At 41.6% G+C, this 20,159-nt stretch overlaps 2 protein-coding genes and 1 pseudogene across 2 annotated transcripts in view; 1 reads left to right on the top strand and 2 right to left on the bottom strand.

Moving 5' to 3' along the window:
• Positions 1 to 11,146: 11,146 nt before the first annotated feature.
• Positions 11,147 to 13,714, bottom strand: LOC109481408. The gene is made up of 4 exons (XM_019783963.1): positions 13,626 to 13,714; positions 13,082 to 13,166; positions 12,583 to 12,744; positions 11,147 to 11,899 (listed from the first exon to the last, which is right to left on the bottom strand). Exons 2-4 carry the CDS (start codon positions 13,146 to 13,148, stop codon positions 11,703 to 11,705), a joined length of 426 nt encoding a protein of 141 aa, XP_019639522.1. The 5' UTR covers positions 13,149 to 13,166; positions 13,626 to 13,714; the 3' UTR covers positions 11,147 to 11,702.
• A 311-nt stretch (positions 13,715 to 14,025) lies between these two features.
• LOC109481407 lies at positions 14,026 to 16,873 on the top strand (annotated as a pseudogene).
• An 804-nt stretch (positions 16,874 to 17,677) lies between these two features.
• The window catches only part of LOC109481412, a 5,770-nt gene continuing 3,288 nt past the window's right edge, over positions 17,678 to 20,159 (bottom strand). The window contains exons 5-8 of the mRNA XM_019783966.1: positions 19,978 to 20,157; positions 19,297 to 19,449; positions 18,434 to 18,567; positions 17,678 to 17,923 (exon numbers count right to left, since the gene is read on the bottom strand). Coding sequence (XP_019639525.1) covers positions 17,692 to 17,923; positions 18,434 to 18,567; positions 19,297 to 19,449; positions 19,978 to 20,157 — 699 coding nt within the window. The 3' untranslated portion in view covers positions 17,678 to 17,691. The remainder of the gene's footprint in view (positions 17,924 to 18,433; positions 18,568 to 19,296; positions 19,450 to 19,977; positions 20,158 to 20,159) is intronic.

The raw sequence follows: 20,159 nt of genomic DNA, 5'->3' as shown, positions 1-20,159 counted from the left end.
AGTCCTGAAAAAAAAAGAGTCGGTGGGTACGCTTTATTATTATCTCTTTTTTTTTTACTTTTCTAGGGATCCAACGTATACAATGCAGTTTAATAAAGTAAAACTTGCATGAGGACACTTATATTTTCAAAGTCAATGTTGGAAAACCAATGGTACAACGTAGGTTTCTTCACTCAGGTGTCAGAGATCATGGACCTAGAAAAGGTCGATTAGGCCACACCAAGTAAATTTTATGGATGACGTCCTTTGGAGACCCTAAATCTAATGCGAGAGGGCGAAAAAAAAACAAGAAGGGCCCTAAAAAACAAGATGCCTAGATTAGAAATATACTAAGAGATGACAAATGTTAGGACACATATTGAATGAGGTGACACAGTGTAACAAGCAAGAAGTCTTTTATTCATCATCAAAACAGCAATAAATCAGGTGGAACAGCAGTTGTCATCCTGTCCTGTCAATCTGACGTCAATCTGACGATTTGCGGCACTGTCGTGACTCTTTGGTCATAGTTACAGGAAGCGGAATTTCTTGTTTTTTTTTCAAGGAACAGGCCAAAATCAATGCGCGCGCGGACGTCATCCATAAAATTTACTTGGTGTGGCCTTAGCTACAAAAAATTAAGTCCCTTGCAGGTGTCCACACAAAAAAAGGCGAGGGTCAGCAGTTTTTTCTAGGATCGGACGTGAAACAGGAAACACAATATTGTTTTCCTAGGCCTTACTAATACTGTTATCACAAAGCGCCATCATCTATTCTACTGTTCGCCCGTCACGCGGATTGTCACGAGTATGCAAATTAGGTTAATAGCTACAAGCATCATCACGAGATGCGTGCAGCACTTAGATAAGCTGCTAATGTAAAATCGGTACTATTACAGTATTAGTCTAGTACTATTACAGTATTTTATCGGGTTTTCCTTTTTTTTTACGAAATCGTTTTTTTACGCTAGCAACGCTAGCACACTGTCAATTTCATGCTTTATTATGTTTACCAAAGGAAAACATGTTGTTTTTGCTCAGTTTCTTCTTCCTCCTCTTTTTCTTCTTCTCCAAACAGTTTTATGTTTACCGAAGGAAAACATATTGTTTTTGCTCAGTTTCTTATTCCTCTTCTTCTTCTTTCTCCAAATAGTGACCTCAATGACCTGAGCCAATGTTGTGTCTGTTACTATGGTAACTAGTGTTGGGTTACAGCATGTTGCAATTTTATAGCAGGAGGGATTTAGACTCCTGTCTGACCATTTATATGAACGGGCTTTCTTTTTACGATATCTTTTTTTTTACGCTAGCCAAGGACATTTTATACGATAATGTCCTTGCGCTAACCAAACTGCGAATGTTGTATTGGATACGGCCTTGCCAATTTGATGCTGTCTTGTCAGTTTCATACTGATCTTCCAGTTTGATATACTGTTTTTCATTCACCACAAGATCTGATTGGAGGTAAAAGCGACGCTACTATTCCCTTGGTTTGATGCGTTCCATCTTTTGAACATTGTCTTCAAAAGGAATGCAGCAGCACTGTGGCCTTGAAGGATGAAAGAGCCGAGCCCCAAATGCATGATCCGAATCTGAATATGTATAACCAAGGTATAACCGACCTTTTTTCGGCTTCGCTAGCACACGGGCAATTTCATGCTCCTTTAGCCATGTTAGCGGCATTGCGAACGCTCTAAATAAACATAGTATCTACCAGACTAACTACGCTGGCTATATATATATAGGAGAATGTCTGCCAGGGGAGTTTGGCCGCCTTGTAGGTTTGACTGGCCGCGCAGGGAAAGAAACTACCTCCCCGCTGCCGGACTCCCCTGGCCAATTTTACTCTCTTTTTTTGCCTAATTCTACGATCCGTATTCCCGTAGAAAGGCCTGGTGGAGGCTAAAATAAACAGATAATTTTGGCTCAATCTCCACAAATACGTACAAATATACTGCCTTAACGCTACAATATACTGACTTTTACAAATTACAGACAGCGAAGTTCAAATTTTCAGAAAGACTCTAAATGGCTGCAAGGTCACAAAATTGCTTTGGGTAGCCAGATTGTGATCATTCTAGATTAACAGATAATTTTGGCCTTCACTGCGAAATGCGTACAGTATACAGACTTTAATCTATAACATACAGGCGGCGAAGTTCAAAATTTCAAAGGGATTCTAAAAGGTTGCAAGATCAAAGAATCGCATCCATTGGGTAAAAGCTTCAGAACGCGTGAAGACGACGTTCTTATCTTCTTGCTGATGCAGCACTCACTGACCAGGGCTCGAAATTCATTTTGGGGAATAGGTGCACTGGTGCACAAAAATTTTTGGGCGCACCATATAAAATAGAATAAATAGAATAATGTCAGAAAGACCTAAGTATGTTTCATTTCTAACGAAAAGTACTACAATTGTACAATGATTTTATTCTTCTTCTGACACTTTGATGTTAAGAATATCTAAAATGTTACGTACACCTACGAAATTATTTGGGTGCACCCACAGAAAACGAATTGGTTGCACAGCTCCAAATTTGGTTGCACTAAGGTGCACATGCACCCTGTATTTCGAGCCCTGACTCACTCACTATAGCAAACGCATGTTGTTGTTGCACCCACGCATAAAAATAGCATGTTTATACATTCATCCCACACACACATGGCACAATTTGCTTGTTACCAAGCCAAAGGAATGCCGAGGGAGCTAATTTAGAGCGATCTTTCTGATACGGTCCGACCAAAAGCTTTGGTGCGATCAAATAGAAAACCATATGATTGAGGGCATGTATGGTGGTGGGGGGGGGTAGTGATTACGAATTACGCAAAATTTTCGCCGCCGATTACGAATTGCGTTAAATTCTCACAGCTGATTACTACTTAACGCTTTGCGGCTAATGTACTATTACGAATTACGTTGATTTTTTGGGAGGCTGCCTACGGATTACGAAGACTAAAAGGCCTGATTACGCTTTACAAAAAAGGGCATGCAGACCCCTATGATAATCTTCGGTTTGGCTTCAAACAGCTCACAAGACCGTATGGCCCCATATAATTATCATTAGTTATAGTTCTAGACAGCTACCTTCATCATGTAGACGTAAGGAGTAATTCTATACTGTGTTTCAATGTTCGCTTATGTTTTGTAATTTGCAATTAGCCTCCGGGCACGAATTTGCTATTAACTTTTCTATTATCGTTATCTTCGATATCAGAATTCCCATGCATGTGTTACATTATGTTGCAGCTATATGTAATAATGAATAGTCATCTTGCATTGTAATGCATCGTTAAGAGCAATTAAGGACATTCCATATAACACCCCTGGTGTATTGTTGTGTATGCCATTAAGGTAATATGTAGCTCGATCGTCTGACTAGGGATCAGTCACTACATACGTTAGGCCACACCGACTTAATCTTATGGATGGCATGGTTAGCGACAATACGGAGCCGGTGGTAACTCTGGAGGATGGTACCCAGGATACCTAAGATCCACGACTCAAGAACTCAGTACATACGTACGGTACCGATTCATAAATTCCGCAAAAAGCCAGCTTGTGCCGGCTTGTCGTATACGTCGCTATGTACTGACGCAAATTCACAATACCAGCTTTGTATTCCTGTAGTTTAGTAGCATATTTATTTTTGCCCGGAATTTTATTTTATTCGCCCGTGCGCACTAGTTTGGGGGTCTTCAGAGGATGTCATCCATAAAATTAAGACGGTGTGGCCTTAATGTTAAACCGATAGAACATTATCCTTAATCAAAACACCTACACGGCATGTTTTATACTACAAGTCCTAATAGAAAGACACGTTATGTTAGAATGCATTTTTATTTTATATGGATGGTTTTCGGCAGTTTTCTGTTACGATCTCTCTCTGTGTTTGTGTTGTGTGTAATGATCTCTCGCCATTACTTCCTCCAAAAACCTGTTGTACCCAAAACCGTGTTTTATCAAGAACCTAATGCTCAGGTACAGTTCTGGATAGTCCACGTGCATCCAGAACGTTCTTGGATACTTGGAGACTATCCAGAACCATGCCTGATTCTAACCCTAACCCATTCAGGCATAGGACTAGATAGGCACGATTCTAGATACGATATAACCTATTTGCGTCCTTGTCCATGACTCTAGACGTTTCCTACTAGTACTAGTAATTAGTGTTTCACGTGATGACGTATCACGTGACCAGCGTCCCACTGGCCGTACCGTGCGAGGTCGACCTTCATTGACCTTCAGCGTCCTTCGTCTGTTGTAGGTCAAATTCTGCTGTGTTCTAAATCGAATTTTGTGTCGAAATCCTAGCCTAGCCTTATAGAACTGGGGGTTCGGTGGTCTTCGGCTGTTTTATGATTAGCCCAGTTCTAAAAAACGGGGGTAATTCCACCAGGCCGGCTATGTTGTCTATATGCAATCAGAAAATAGCACACAAAAGCTTCCAAAGACCCTGAAGACCCCCCAAAACCCTCAGTCTTTGGCATGTTATGGAGGCTATCAAAATCCATTGTTTCTTAAATTTTGCTTGAAGGTTGTTTTTTTTAAATCATGTCTTGACGCTACGAGCTGGCTGTCAAAATGATATTCTGAACGGTTTTTATTTTTCTAAAAATAGATTTAGTTCCCATGGCAATGCCGGTAGCCAATGACGTCACACAAAGACTACGCCCTTGAAGAATTCCCCGGGGAATAATCTTAATGGGAATTTTCCATCATCGCTCCAAAAGGACATTTTACATAATTCATAATTAAGTAACCCCCTGATGGAAAATGGTCTCGCCCGACTGACATGTCTGCGTCCTGTATTGTCACCTTTTCTCAAGGTGGCATTGAAAAGGTCACATTCTAAAAAAATGGCGAAAAGAGACCTGAAAAAATTAAATGTCTACTGTTTTGTTTTCGCTTAGTGTTAGATATTCGAACAAAAAGTCGTGTGTACGATTTTAGCTGAGGAGGCTTCTTTGTTATAAGCAATTAATCAGTCAGTATTATCAGGCTTAGAATACGTATTAGAATGTCCTGAATATTTAAAACACAAAAGGCACTATCTGCCTGTACGAAGACACATTACATAGTTAGGCTGCCAGTGTCCCTTAGTTATTGAAGGAAAGAGCATATATTCATTAGCTTTGCAAAGCCAGACCAGACTAATATTCCACGTGTAAAAAATGCCGGTAAACAAGCTTAAGGTACGTTACATTTGCATCTCTATCTACTTACATAAAACCGACATCACAAAATTGGTCTAGTACTAAAACAATCCACTACTGCTTCTGACAAAAAAACGTACCCAACCTAGCTCGTAGCCGCCGTTTTTAGTAGCGCTATTTTGAGAAGGCCTAGAAGTGGGCAGGCAATTTTCTAGGGATTCGGCTCCTAGCCGGATATAGTATGTGAAAGGACGTTATATAACCCAAGCGCAGCTTCTAGTATGATTCTACCGACGAAATCATTCAACATATCTCTTCTCAGAGATACGCTTTCTTCACATATCATCACATACCCCTAGCCTCCGTAGCAGGCTTATAGAACTGGAAGTCTGGTGGTCTTCGGCTTATTTCTGATTAGCCCAGTCAAAAAACAATGGTAATTCAACCAGGCTGGCTATATTGTCTATATACGATCAGAAAATAGCACATAAAAGCTCCCAAAGACCCTGAAGACGCCCCAAAACATCCAGTTTTTGGCATGCTATGGAGGCTAACATACCCCACCCTTAAGTGAATAGCGAAGCAAATATTTCTAGGGACAGAAAGAAGCTCTTACCGGCAGAGCCAACACAGGCGATTCCTCACACGACAACAGCTTCTAAGCAAAAACGTGGCTGGAGCTCTTCCGTTGCTGTGACGTCAGCAGCCCTTACGCACAGCACAGCCGCGTGAATTTTTGAATTCGTTGATAGGTCGTTTGGAGCGCCGTGACGTCATGGACTGTGCCATTGGTAATAAGTGGGGGTGGTGATTTACACACAAAAAAAAAATGCTGGTTTCGTTTAATACCAAAGATCATACAGTGGCAAGGCATTATCCATTGGCCAGAGGAGTGTCCATTAGCCACCGAATTCGAAGGCCAATACTGCCTGGCCAATGGATACTGCCTGGCCAATGGATACTGCCTGGCCAATGGATACTGCCTGGCCAATGGATACTGCCTGGCCAATGGATACTGCCTGGCTAATGGATACTGCCTGGCCAATGGATACTGCCTGGCTAATGGATACTGCCTGGCCAATGGATACTGCCTGGCCAAGTTGGTACTAGTACAGTATTTTGCGGCCACCGAAAGATCTGCTTACAGATTAGGTTTCGTTATTTTGAAGTGATATTTGCGTGCTCTCAATTATACTTAAACTGATTCTAGAAATGTTTGTTTGTTTGTTTGTTATAATGTTTATTGGTTAAACGCATGACTGGCAGCCGTAACGTACAAGGCTGAATTCTGATGCTTGTTTACAATAACATAAATAATTCATAGTAGGGTCATTAATAAGTTAGAATCATGTCTGAAACGTCAGTACGGAAGTACAATTTTGGCTGGCTGAGCTGTGGGTTTGTGTGTCTGTGTCAGACACAGGAAATGGGGTGAACTTGAATTATTTTTGGAATTTCCGAGAGTCTAAAATCTTCGATTCACTATATAGTTGTGAATCGTGATAGATAGTGCTGAGTTTACCATTGGGAAGGGAAGAACTGGATGAACTTAATGAATTTTTGGAGGACCTTCCACGTACTGTGCTGTGGAAAGATATATCCGGCCAGAGAAATTCAAAGTATGAAATCTGTCAGTACGACTTGGTTGTGTATATGAATTAATTCTCGTCATGTTAAATCTGAAACGACATTAAAAAAGCAAAATCTGGTTGACATTGAAAATAATGTCCCAAAACAGAAAGACAGAACCACAGATACCATAACTAGATAAGCATATCATTCAAACGAAACTTCACAGTGTATATATCAAAAAGCCAACCATGCGTCCTTTGAAACATGGTAGATGACTTGCTACATCTAAAGTGACAAGGGTTGATTCAAATGTAGCGAAGTCACTGAACACTGTCAATGCGAACGTCATAGAACGTCGCTCCACGTAATGTCATCTACAAATTAAATGAAATCAGCAATTCTTCAAAAGGACTGGGGGCAGGGGTGAAATATAACATGTAACCGGGTTTCGGTAAATTTGCTTCGTTTCATTTCATCTAAGTTGCAATTCTTGAAAGGTCAAAGCTACGAACTCACTCAACATGGTTATCATACATTTTCGGAACGCTTGTTGGAAGGACTATCACAAGAAGGTATTCGCGTTTTGTCCCCTGATTTGGTAACAAAATCTGAAATGTGATTTAGGGCCAGTACGGCGGAATTCGTTACTAGACGACAAAGTAATTTTAAAGGCAATGGTGGCTTTGGAATCAGATGCTTTTTTTTCTGATAAACTTATAACATCTGTGTCCATAATATCACTATGGTCCATAATATCGCCACCTTGAGAAATAGTGTGCTTAAAGATATTTTTACTGCAACATACCCTTGGTATGTACATTTGATGTGTGAAGGAGTGCATACCAAAAGTATGTTGCTGTAAAAATATCTTAAAGCACACTGTTTCTCAAGGTGGCGATATTATGGACTATGGTGATATTATGGACACAGATGTTACATGCCCCCAGCAAAACGCCATATTTCAGAGTTGACACCGGCCGCTAATCCAATGTGAGAATGTTAAGTCCATAACTTTCAATTCAAAATTTACTATTAGTATAATTACCTCGAAAATATACCTTAATTTTCTATATTGAAGATTTGCAGATGATGATTTGAATATAGAAGATTGCCAATCTATTTACATTACTCGAGAAAATCTTAACACTGTTCCACCTACAGTTTATGCAATAGATGCATGCGTGCCGTGGTGCATCCATATGTGTCATTAGGCACTCAAGTCGCTTATAAAAAATTGACACTAAGATGCTTTAACTGTGCCTTGCGGGAATCTTCCAGCGTGTTAAATATGAAGCACGTGCTGAGTTCGTGATCCAAGTGTTCTGCTATCGGTTTTCCGTTTAGGTTTGGATAATTCCTCCTCTGCTATGTAGATGTTATAAGGGCGGTCTGACTCGTGGTACAACACGGGGTTGTGAAGTGGACGCCCTGTGGGATGAGCTCGAGATTTGGATGTCTTCACCACATATGTCATAGCCTTACGCTGTAGCATAATGTAGATAGGGGATATCGTGTGTGTGTGTGTGTATGTGCGTGCATGTGTGTGTGTGTGTGTGTGTGTGTGTGTGTGTGTGTGTGTGTGTGTGTGTGTGTGTGTGTGTGTTGTGTGTGTGTGTGTGTGTCTATGTGTGTGTCTATATGTACGTGTGTGTCTGAGCGTGTGTATGTGTATGTGTGTGTATGTACGTACATGCACGTGTGTGACCCCCCATTCATTCACGGTCGGTCCCTTATTTGTGACTCCTCCATCATTATTTCTGGTTTGTCCCTTGCCATCCCCTTACCCCACCTCGAGCTCCCCTGAGCTATGTGAATACCATTAACCCAGAATTCACATGGTCGGAATATGAACCTTGTCATCGCAACAGCATTCGCCAATTCCCCAGCTAACTAACACTCAGGCACTGCGTTGGCATATAGCGATCTACTTGTGAACATGTAGTATGCAATTATATCAACTTTAGTGCTCAACAACTGTAACAGGTACAATATCATGTATGGCAAAGAAGAAACAACAAGGGTGGATACACGAACTATACTATGATATGATATGATATAATGAAATATTATAACATACTCAGTAACATACTATCTATAATAAATTTCAAATTTAAATATAAGCTAATCTATTGTATGTTTTTCTTGAGGAGAGTATTATTATTACATTCTATAATTCATGAGATATGTTAGTTATTTACATTGCAAGGTCATAAATTCATCATTTTTAGCTAGATCATCAGGGATTTGAAAGCTGGGTTATTTTTGGAGACATCCTGTCGTTTAAAAGATGGAACTCCACAACATAAATCCATTATATAAGCACAACTAATCCGTACTATATGTAACGCTTTATGCACGCAGTTGATACAATTCCCTCTACACAGCACGACTCTGTTTTGATCTGCTACCATATTTGCTACATCAGATGGAACCGGCTGGCGACAGTTCTGACAGATTTGGTTGGCTACATTTCCGCTGGTGAATTCTTGAGTAACGAGGCCGCCATGTGGACAAGATATGTGTTTCCATATCTGATAATGAATAGCGGCTTCAGATATGTATTCAGGCCTCGAAATTAACTTTTCTTCCACCACTGTCCCAAAAATTTCAATTGTCCCGAAGTGAGGATGAACTGTCCCAACCTGTTTTTTGGGAAGCATTATATGGCTTCTGCTTGAAGTCGATTTATTTTGCTTATGTTCACTCCCAGGCGCCCTGCCTATATTGCAGAGTAGAGAGGAAATTTGGGGGGACTTTTTCGGATCCAAAAGCCGGGACATGTACCTGATATACAAAAGAAGGGCTGGCATTCTGATTTATTTTGATTTCTATTGTTTCAAAAATGTCTCAAAGTGTCTTTTTAGTTGTCATAGCCTAAATTTTAGTGGCCACTGGGCCATCTTTAATTTCGAGCCCTGTGTATTGACGTTTTTTCCGCGACCTAAATTCTAGTGCACATTGATCAAGCCTAAGTGGCGTTCGTAGTTGTGTCTGGGTGACAGATTGCTCTAGATTTTCGTTTATTCTTCCTGTATGATGGTTTGTTTTTTATGTAGGTATAATACACATCCTTCTTGTACCTCTATATTTTAGTGTAGGTACGCAATTTTCGGGACAAGGCTGAGTTTTACACAAATAGAAATTAAAATATTGCATGTAAAGTGCCGATATTCATAGCAATTTACATACAGGAGTCATACTTACAAAAATGCCTTAACACTAGAAACTCTCCCAAATATTATTAAAGCACATTCTCGTTCCATATTACATAGTGTATTACAAGGTATATTAGTGTCATAATATATTTGTTGCTATATAGAAGTAGCCTGGGTGCCTTCCCCTATAGTATTCGCCTGCTCCCTAATGTCGCTAGCTACCATTGGGTCTGGACTTGATGACATGTGTAACGTCTGGTGATGAGCTAGCGACATTAGGGAGCGGGCGAATACTACGGGGGATGGCACCCAGGCTAATATAGAAGTGCATGTAATGTGTTATATCTTGCTTGTACATCAGTTTTTTTAATGCAATTACGCTATTGAACACAGCTCTGTTACAGGTTCACCGAACATGGACTGATGAAAGCTTTTGAAGGACGTTTTCATTCGCATATCTCCATTAATAACTAATGCATTGTGGGTGGAACGTATTAATGCGATGACCTTTACATCATTCAAGGGCCCGCTTTAAATAGTCATACCTTTCTGGTGTTATCTGCACATTTCTATTTTTACTAGCATTTTGCAGTTAAAGTGCACTATGGTAGATCAGTAAACGTATGTGAATTGTACTAGTACTTGTTACTCTTTTGGATGACTGTGTGGTTATCTGTATCTGTATAGCCGGTATAACCGCCCTTCGGCGTAACACACCAGCTTCTGTATCTGTATAGCCGGTATAACTGTCCTTCTGCGTAACACACCAGCTTCTGTATCTGTATAGCCGGTATAACCGCCCTTCGGCGTAACACACCAGCTTCTGTATCTGTATAGCCGGTATAACCGCCCTTCGGCGTAACACACCTCCAGCTTCTGTATCTGTATAGCCAGTATAACCGCCCTTCGGCGTAACACACCAGCTTCGTCATGTTTAGCTCTGGAGAGAGATAATTTGCAGATGAATCCTGCTGTTGAGAGTGGCCTAACTCCCCCTGGGCTGTTGATGAGAATATGTGGACATGGGCGTACATAAAACGGTCCGTAATTTGTCCCGAGCGAAGATTGGCCACAGGCAAATGCAGACACGACGGCACCACCTGGTCTTCCGAGGGTGTTACTGTACTAGTATCTTTGGGGTCACATTTTGTGGAGTGTGCAAATGATGCGATGCTTTAGATAGTTTGTTTCTTCAATTTTGAGAGTGAATTATAGTCCGGTGTCCTTTCATATTTCCTATAATAATGTCTATTCATATTTCATATAAGAAAGTACACAATGTCTATATATGCTTCACAGAACACTATATTTATTCCTAAGTCATGTGTACATTGTCGTAACACATTGTTTTAAATCAAGCTAGATATATTTACAACTGAGAAGCAAGATGAATTTTTATGTTCATATACAGAGGGCACATTACGTTCATCTCTATATAAATAACGAGTTTGTATATTTAACCATGCATTTCTACCAAAACTATTTTTATAACAACTGGTTGTTCAATAGGAACACATATCTATTCCTTTCGTATAGTCATTTGCTGGTCAAAACACCAACAAACAAAATATGTACTCTTAAAATTCTTTGAAATTCTCTAAATTCTTACTGAATATCAAAGCCAAGGCAGAATTATACAAGTTCCATTCCATTGTATATTCGTACATGTACAACATTGACAACGGGTTATTGTATATCTATTTAAGTCCAAAATATTATAAAACATCTTAATATAACGATTTTTGGTAGATCTATTCAAGTCCAAAATATCATCAAAACATCTTAATCTAAACATTCCCATATAACTAAGCCCATATAACTTCGGACTAGAAATCGGGACAAGCTACCCCCTGACAACTTGGAACAACCCAGTGACGAGAAGCGGCAGCAGTGCAGCGAGGACCCCTGTCGGTTTGGACGCGCCATTGCAGCCATCGCTGTTACAGGTGCTGTAGCACGTCTCGAAGTCGTCATCACCCTTACTGCAGGTGTGAGCCACGCTGGTAGCCGAGCAGCCGCGGTCAACTGCAGCAGCCTTGTCTGTAGAGAAAGATGGAGAAATTTTCATATACAACTTTTAATATACACAAAAGAAAAATTGTTGCTCAAGCAACTGGGTAGCTTTTGAAAATCTATCCGGTTGCTTGAGTAACAATATTCTTGTCTATAGTATGTATCTCAATATTACCTGGATGTGACGTGTAACCTTCATGGATATAACATTTCAAATAGACCTTGAACAAGTACCCAAAGGTTACTAGATCAAGTTGTTTTTTCCAAAACTTTATTTTTTTCTTTAGAGTAGGCTAGGCTTACCACCTTATAAACCAGTCATGAAATTTATATACAGTTCGCTGCAATGTAATGCATTCCTGATGCAATATAATGTCATAATTTAGAGTGTTTTATTATTATCAGCTACTAGTTCTGTATATGTTATCCACTTCAAACCACTGTAAACCACTTCACTGTGGAACAAGCTTCCCCGTGAATGTTTCACCGCTAATTACAACCTCCAACGGTTTAAATCAAAGGTGAACAAATATCTGACCACGCAGTCATCATTGTAACCCAAAACATGTAAGTGGCTCTCACGAGCCTTGTTTTGAGGTGAATTCTGAAGTGAATAAAATGTTATCATATGTTGTAACAGATACAATTGTCTTGCAATACAGTTCTTCTGTATAACTAAAACAAATGATATATTTAAAAGATGTTCTCACCAGCAGCCAGGTTCTTGAGTGAGTACTTGATGTAACAGTACTGTTCTCCTCCGGGACAGGTGTAAGTCTTCATGTTGTACCAGTACGGGTACATACAGTCACTGTTCCCCATCACGGTATAGCCCCAGATACCCACACAGATGTAGCACTTCCGCGCCTCCACTGTACGCAGAAATGAGCAAAATGAGTCCTTTGCAATCGTCTTTTTTCCAACATTTCATGTTATATCAACTTATTTTATACCGCCACCAACACAGAGTACAAATACTGGACAGGACAATACTCATTTTCACTTGAGTTAAGTGAGGAAAGTCATGTAAAGTGCCTTTCCCAAGGGCACAAGAGCAGTGGCATGTCAGGACTCGAACCCGGGAGCTTTTGGTTACGAGTCGAGCACGCTGCCGCTACGCCACACGACCCCACAATCTTTGCAATCTATAAGCAGTGGTAACACGTACGAAAAGACCATATGAAAACTGAGGCAGACTCAAAAACCTACCTTGGTGGTTCAGAATCATCAGAACTAAAACTAAAGCTGAGGCAACGACAGTTTTCATACTGGCCATCTTTTCTTCTGATGGTGCCTGAGGAAAGAGAAGAAAAAATTAAGATGCATGTATATGTCATATCGGGAAAAACTTTCATTTTGTGAGGAAATACCAGGACTTTTTCAGGAGCACTTTTTTTGTTTGATGTCAATGTTGACAGTTTGACCTTGAGATATAATCGCGACTCCTCACCTTAGATTAACACTTCCTAAAGAATTACTTATATTGCAAGGATGTTGGAAACACTGACAACAACATACAACATTGAGTTAACCAAAACATTGATGACCGTGACTATTTTTATCGATGACCGTATGGTACATATGAGTAGGGTGATTAGACGTTACGTTCTTGCGTCAAAAAGATCAACAAAACTACAAGATCGGTCAGGGACTTTGTGGTTGCCTGTGTCAGATTCACCATTCCATACATAACCATACATAGTCAAGGATGCCTGTTTGTGATAGATAAACAGCCAAGTTGAGAAAAACTCACCTTTTCAGGGTCTTGAAGGAAACTTTCGTGATGGATGACAGATAAACAGCAGTTGAGATCTTCAAATGTGAATAGAATGTGAAGGAAATCGACCGTTCGAACGCGCGTTCGAAACCAACCGAACCGGCGTTCTATGTTCTTCCCTTCGAACACATGACGTCATTTGCGCGGGAAATTCAAATCCTAACGAACGGGGGTTTTATCTTCAGAAATCAAGAGTCTTTGCTCAAATATTTAGCAAGTTTATGATGTTACAAAGTTACCAAACCTCACTTTTCAAAGGTATTGCAACCGAAAACGGCGTATATCTTCGTTTTTGGGGCACCATTTTGTAAGGATAAAATATAGAACACAGTTGCACCACAGAGTTCTAAGAATCCATTCAAACTTTACTGTTGGAGTAGAGCAGGTCTGAAAGTTGTCACGATCCTAAAATGGAGACCCTGCCGTCTACCACCACATCAGTGACACTGCACGGAGACATTGACGAACGGCCGGATCTGGGAGAAAGTCTAGAGAGTGCTTCCGCTAAGAAGGAAGACACAGAATCACCAACTAACGCCGAAGATAAGTACCCAAACGTTAGTCCTAATGAGAGTAAACAAGCCGGATCTGGGGACTGTACTGAGTTGGCAGCGCCTGTGCCTGTAGAAGATAGTCAGTCGGCAGAAAGTAGTGTAGAGGGAGCGGATCATTCCGTCGATGATGGTAGCAAGGCAGCGTCACATCCAGAAGTACCAAACATTGACACAAAACCTCGAAGAAAAGCCCGTACCTTCCGACCCAGGACAAGAGCAGGCGGAGACAGAGAAGTTAGCCACCACGGAAGACACAGCAGAAGCGAAGACAGCAGAAAAATCACAGAAAGAAAAGTTGTCAACTGTTTCTGACAAGTGTGACACTTCCCAAGACGATAAAGTGGGCGAATGTCAAGAACAAGTGAATACAGAGAAACTAGCCACCACGGAAGACCCAACAGACCAAAAGTAGCGGAGAACTCAAATGCTGAGAACTCGGCAACAGTTTCTGGCAAATGTGACACTTCCCAAGACGACGTAGCGGGCGCATGTGCCCCGCGAACGAGCGCAAAGATTAAAAAGGAAGACTCCAGAACTGTCGTCGACTTTGATCATGAAGACGAGATGGAACTCTGGTTATGGATGAACGACATTATTGACGAATGCGGGGAAGAATTTCTAAAGGAACAGGACTACAGGATTCGCAGACCAACTATTACCGAGATGGTCTGCGAATCGTTAACATCAGCGGATGAAACTGAAGCTGGCGCCACATGGCAGGGGCCTGAGAAAGAAGGGAGAAAGACAGGCGAGGACGACAAGCTTCACGAAAAACTCAACATCCGTCGACAGCAGTTTAACAGAGAGATATTGCGCAGAGTGACCGTCCGTGCATACGGCAGGCACCTCCCGAAAGGAGTCAACCCTTCGGACCTCGGGCACTACTTCTTCGAGACCCTCCCCGACCTGTTTTCTCGCATCGCCTGGTTCGACGCTTGCTACACACAACTCGAGATGAACACCCCTGGTGATTTCAACACTCTCTCCTTGTTCATCGTCCCTGGTGTCGAATTCTGGGCTCACATCCCTCTCCCGTTTCCCTTGGAAACCAAGCTGAGTCTTGGTCAACAGAAGTGCCGACTTGAGGAGTTGTATCTCTGGACAGAGTTCAGCCGCAAGAGTTTCGCCAAGACGTTCTTTGCCGTAGCAGACAAGTACAAGATTCCGAAATGCTGGAAAGCTCAGGTGGCCAACTTCGACAAGCTCGTCTTGGCGTTGAGGGAGAGGACTGCAGAGATGAAAGAAAGTGAAGAAAAGGGATCTTAAGAAGTTGGCGCCACAGAAGACGTTTCTGCAAGTGTTTGAAGAAGGTTACGAGAACTTTGATAAGGCGTGCAGAAATCTGCTGTGTCCCAAGTGCAACAGGCAGTTTAGCGAGGTTGGTCCTTTTTATGTTTACCGAAGGATAACGTCGTTTTTGCTCAGTTTCTTCCTCTTCTTCTCCAAACAGTGACCTCAATGACCTGAACCAATGTTGTGACTGTTACCATGGCAACTGCTGTTGGGTTACATCATGCTGTAATTTTATAGCAGGAGGGATTTAGACTCCTGTCTGACATGTATATGAATGTGTTTGAGTAAGAATTATCAGAGCAGACCACTATTAGATGCAGTAAACCATTTACTGAATAAAGAAACTTCTGGCATATCTTATACAATATCTTGACAACCTGATGAAATTTTTCACAAACGTTTCTTCACCGTTTTTTTTTATATAGGCGGTTGCTTTCGAGGTGTGCGGGCATGAGCTGTGTACCGGCTGCGTTGCCGACTGCCTCCGCGCGGGGGCGCTGTGTCCCGTCTGTAACACCGCACTCAAGGGCACGCGCTTCCTACCCGTCTGGAGGTACGTGAGTTTCAATCCTTTCGGTCGCATTTGTCGTAAGATTGCAAAATGAAGGTATTTCTTCGGAATAGTCGTATGCATATCTGGTACTTTGTTAAAGATATGTGCGCGTGGGTAGTCTAAGATCCCTGTCGTTGGTTTGTTCTGTCCCTCGTATGGCTAGCTGTCCCTCTGTCAGTTTGGGATATAGTCCGACTACATTGTAAATAATGAATGTACCCTATTACTCTTGCTAGGGTTGTATTTAACTTATCGACGGGTTGTATGTACAGTGTATCAATCACTCTAAATCTCTTGCATATTTTTCTAGATTCCGCTGGTACGAAAAAGGATTGAAACCAGGGGAAAAAGAGAACCAGAAGAAGCCAAAAGATCTCAAAGAAAGACACGAAGTTGCCACGGAGATTGTCGACGACGCCCGAAAAGATTCCGAGGGCCAACACGAAGATGTCACGGAAATTGTCGACGACACCCGACAAGATTCCAATGGTCAACACGAAGTTATAACGGAAATTGCCGACCATACCCGAAAAGATTCCGAAGATCAACACGAAGTTGTCACGGACATTGCCGACGACACCCGAAAAGATTCCGACGGTCAACACGAAGATAGCACGGAGATTGTCGACGGCACCCGAAAAGATTCCGAGGGTCTCATCGAAGACAACACGGAGATTGTTGAAGACCCCACTGAAGTCACAGAGAGTGGAAGGGAAGAAAACCAAACCTTGATTCCGGAGCAGGATATCGGCGAAGTTTTCGAGAGTTTCCAGTCTTTAAGCGTGGATGACGACGGGTTAGAAACACTGCCAACTGCGAAGTGAGGTTGATATTGCAAAGGGCAGTACATAGTTCTTGATATTACAGTGTCATCTAACTATTATATATACACCATTAGCATATTCATTAAGTTGTGATACTGTGGGTTCATGTTCAAGTTTTCTTTTCATAATTAAAATAAGATTCTGCTGATCACATCTTGTAACTTGATTTATTCAATTGAAAAAAACACTCAAGGACATCAAAAAGTCAGAGCGAGCATTATGCTTGTACAGTAAAAGGAGTTTTGAGTGAACTTGACTTTCTATTCTATGCCATTTGATAATACATTCTTTTACTCCCTACCTATCAATAGTGTATCTTGTACATTTCTTTACTAAAAGTTAAGCCCAGTCGGTCTATATGTACAGAACAATAGGAAATTCAACAATACAACACATTCTACAAAACGTTTGAAAGTACAAACTGCCTCCTCTATATACTTTACAGTGATGACCGAATCACTTCTCACGAATACACGAAGGATCCAAATATCAATTTAAACGTATGCTTAAAAATTTTTCAATAACATTTTCATAACACATAGCAATAGCTTACAGCAAAACATGTTTTAAAGCTGATAGCAACCCGACAATCTACGATGACTCTGACTGTTAGCCTCTACCAGGCTTTGGGAGGCGACTGGAAAGAGCAGAAATTGTTAGCCTATTAAAAAGTACAGTTTGCCGCTCCCGAATTCTACTCTTTCCAGCCGCTAGCTTTCCAAAGCCTGGTAGAGGCTAGCAGTCACCGTACGTGACTCGTTATCTCAGTCATGCCGTAGAAAAGCCTGGTAGAGGCTATGTACCACGGCGTTGCTACATTAGATACTGATCCTCCGGCGGCGTTGCGCCAGCCGCATGTTCTCCACCTCGGCACAGACCTGCGCAGCCGTGTCCAGGTCCATGTTGTTAATCTCCAACCAGCGAACAAACGCCTCCAGACTGGCGGTCTTCTGCGCGCATGCGTGGCACAGGGAGATCTTGCACACGTCACAGATGAGCTGACCCGGTTCGCTGAGACGGGGTTCCTCCTCCAGCCACATCCAGGTGAACCTGTAGTGTCATAACCGGATAGAACAATGGCATAAGTTTGTCAGCATGAAAGTTCATCTGAGTTGGTAAATTACAATATGAAAAATTTAAACTGTTCTCCAACTCATAAATTTCACTCACCGGAATTTTCGACTGAATCACATCTGTGTTGGTAGTTACATGTTTAAAGTTAAAACTTTAGATCCAACACAAAGAAGTCCTCTGCCCTAGAGCTTTCGACCAGTCACTCTGGTCTTCCTCAATAGACTGACCCAGTGAGACTTGTCACGTGGCTTCTTTGAAGTGTGACGTCAACACTGGGTCAAAGGTATTTGGGTAGACAATGTCAGCCCCCGTCGCGGCTGAGTGAAAAGTGACGGGCCCTGATGTAAACAGCCTCTATATTCTTACTGTGTCCAGTGCAACTGAGTGCCTGAGTGACTGGTCAAAAGCTCTAGATGAGAGAAGTTAACTGTGTTGGATCAAAATTTTCAAAAGTTTTAACTTTAAACAAGATGATGACACCTGTACCTGAGAACAGGTTGCAGGTCTGTCTCCGGATTCACGCGTTCCTTACAAGTGGGACAGAACTTTCTCTTCTCCGTCAGCCATTGGTCAAGACAGGAGGCACAGAACACGTGACCACAGCCGGTCAACCCCATGGCCTGACGGGATCGAGAAGTAAGAGAAAAAAGACAAGCAAATGACTTTCAAGTTTGACGCATAATCTCATTTTTTTCAACGAAGCTGCAGTTTAAACACAAAGGATTGGACTTATCCAAATTTTCGACTGTACAACCTCAGTCTTTCTCATTTTTTCATGTATTCAACCTTTCTGTGAGTTTTAGCAAGTGAAACTTTGGGAAACTACATGACATTGTATCATAACCTGTATTGTCGTTTTCTCCATCTTAGATGAAAAAAAATAACAACAACAAAACAGCTAAACATACAAGCAAACTTGAAATAAAAATTCTCTCTGATTCCTCATAATTTCAGTGACCGAAGTAACCAAGATGTACCTGAATACGAAGAAGTAGTGTAAAGATATGATACTCTATAGGCTTTGTCCAGGGTACTGAAAAGCTATCAAGACAGCCATTACTACAACCGTTCTTACTTTAATCTTCATCCTGCTAAGGTATCAGTTTGGCACTGAATTTGTATTGTTTATGGAGTTAGGCAGCAGGGAGGTTAGCCTCTACCAGGCTTCGGGAAGCGGCTGGACAGAGTAGAAATCGGCCAAATAGAGAGATAACATGCCAAGGAGAACAGTTTGCCGCTCGGCTGACCCCCAACTCCCCTGGTATGCTGTCTCTCTATTTGGCAGATTTCTACTCTTTCCAGCCGCTTCCCGAAGCCTAGTAGAGGCTAGGAGAAGGTTAAAAACACACCTTGTTTAAGACTTCGTGGCACAGATGACACTTGAGGTCGGTGTCCACGGCCCCAATTAAGATGTCGTCCACTTCTAACGCCACCTGGCGAAGCTCACGCTGCACTGCAGGCGCGGCGAGAATTTCCTCCGGTAGGGGTTTGGCCTCCTCCACCTGGTGACACAGGCAAGTACTTTACTGTACCTGTATAGCTGGTATAACTTTGGCATAACACACTTGAATACCAGCCTCTGCATTTGTACAGCTGGTATAACCACCCTTATATAGTCTCTATAGACTGACTGACATATATATATACATATACATACATACATACATACATACATACATACATACATACATACATACATATATATATATATATATATATATATATATATAACCACCCTTCGCTGTAACACATTAGCTTTGCAGGCACGCGGCACATCGTTTAGAACTATGTAGTGATGATAACTGTTACACCTACTTGGTGAAAGAGTTCAATTATTCTAAGATATATCTTGGAAAATGAGTTCACAAAAAAAAACAGTTTTAACACCTCAATTCTTCATTGGTTGATTGATAACTCTGGTACTTGAAGTCCTTTTCGGACAGAAAAAAAAGTAGAAAAATGCTAGATTCTTCAAACGATATATTCTGCATTATTCGTCATTCAATTTCAACGATCTACCACGACTTTACCTTCCTCTGCAGCACAAAGATGAGTCTGTCGAAGTTGGCGAGCGGTTGTTGCCAGAACTTGGGCAGGGCGTAGGTGTCGGCTACCGAGAAGAAGTGGTTCTCGAGTTCTCTGCGCCAGCAGCAGGCCAGCTCTAACAACTCCGCACGCTTCTTCCGCTGTTCGCCCACAGTGTGAACCTTCT

This window comes from Branchiostoma belcheri, unplaced genomic scaffold, assembly GCF_001625305.1.
Source record: "Branchiostoma belcheri isolate BF01 breed outbred unplaced genomic scaffold, Haploidv18h27 scaffold55, whole genome shotgun sequence".
NCBI classification, from domain to species: Eukaryota; Metazoa; Chordata; class Leptocardii; order Amphioxiformes; family Branchiostomatidae; genus Branchiostoma; species Branchiostoma belcheri.
This window is presented reverse-complemented; position numbering and strand designations above follow the sequence as displayed.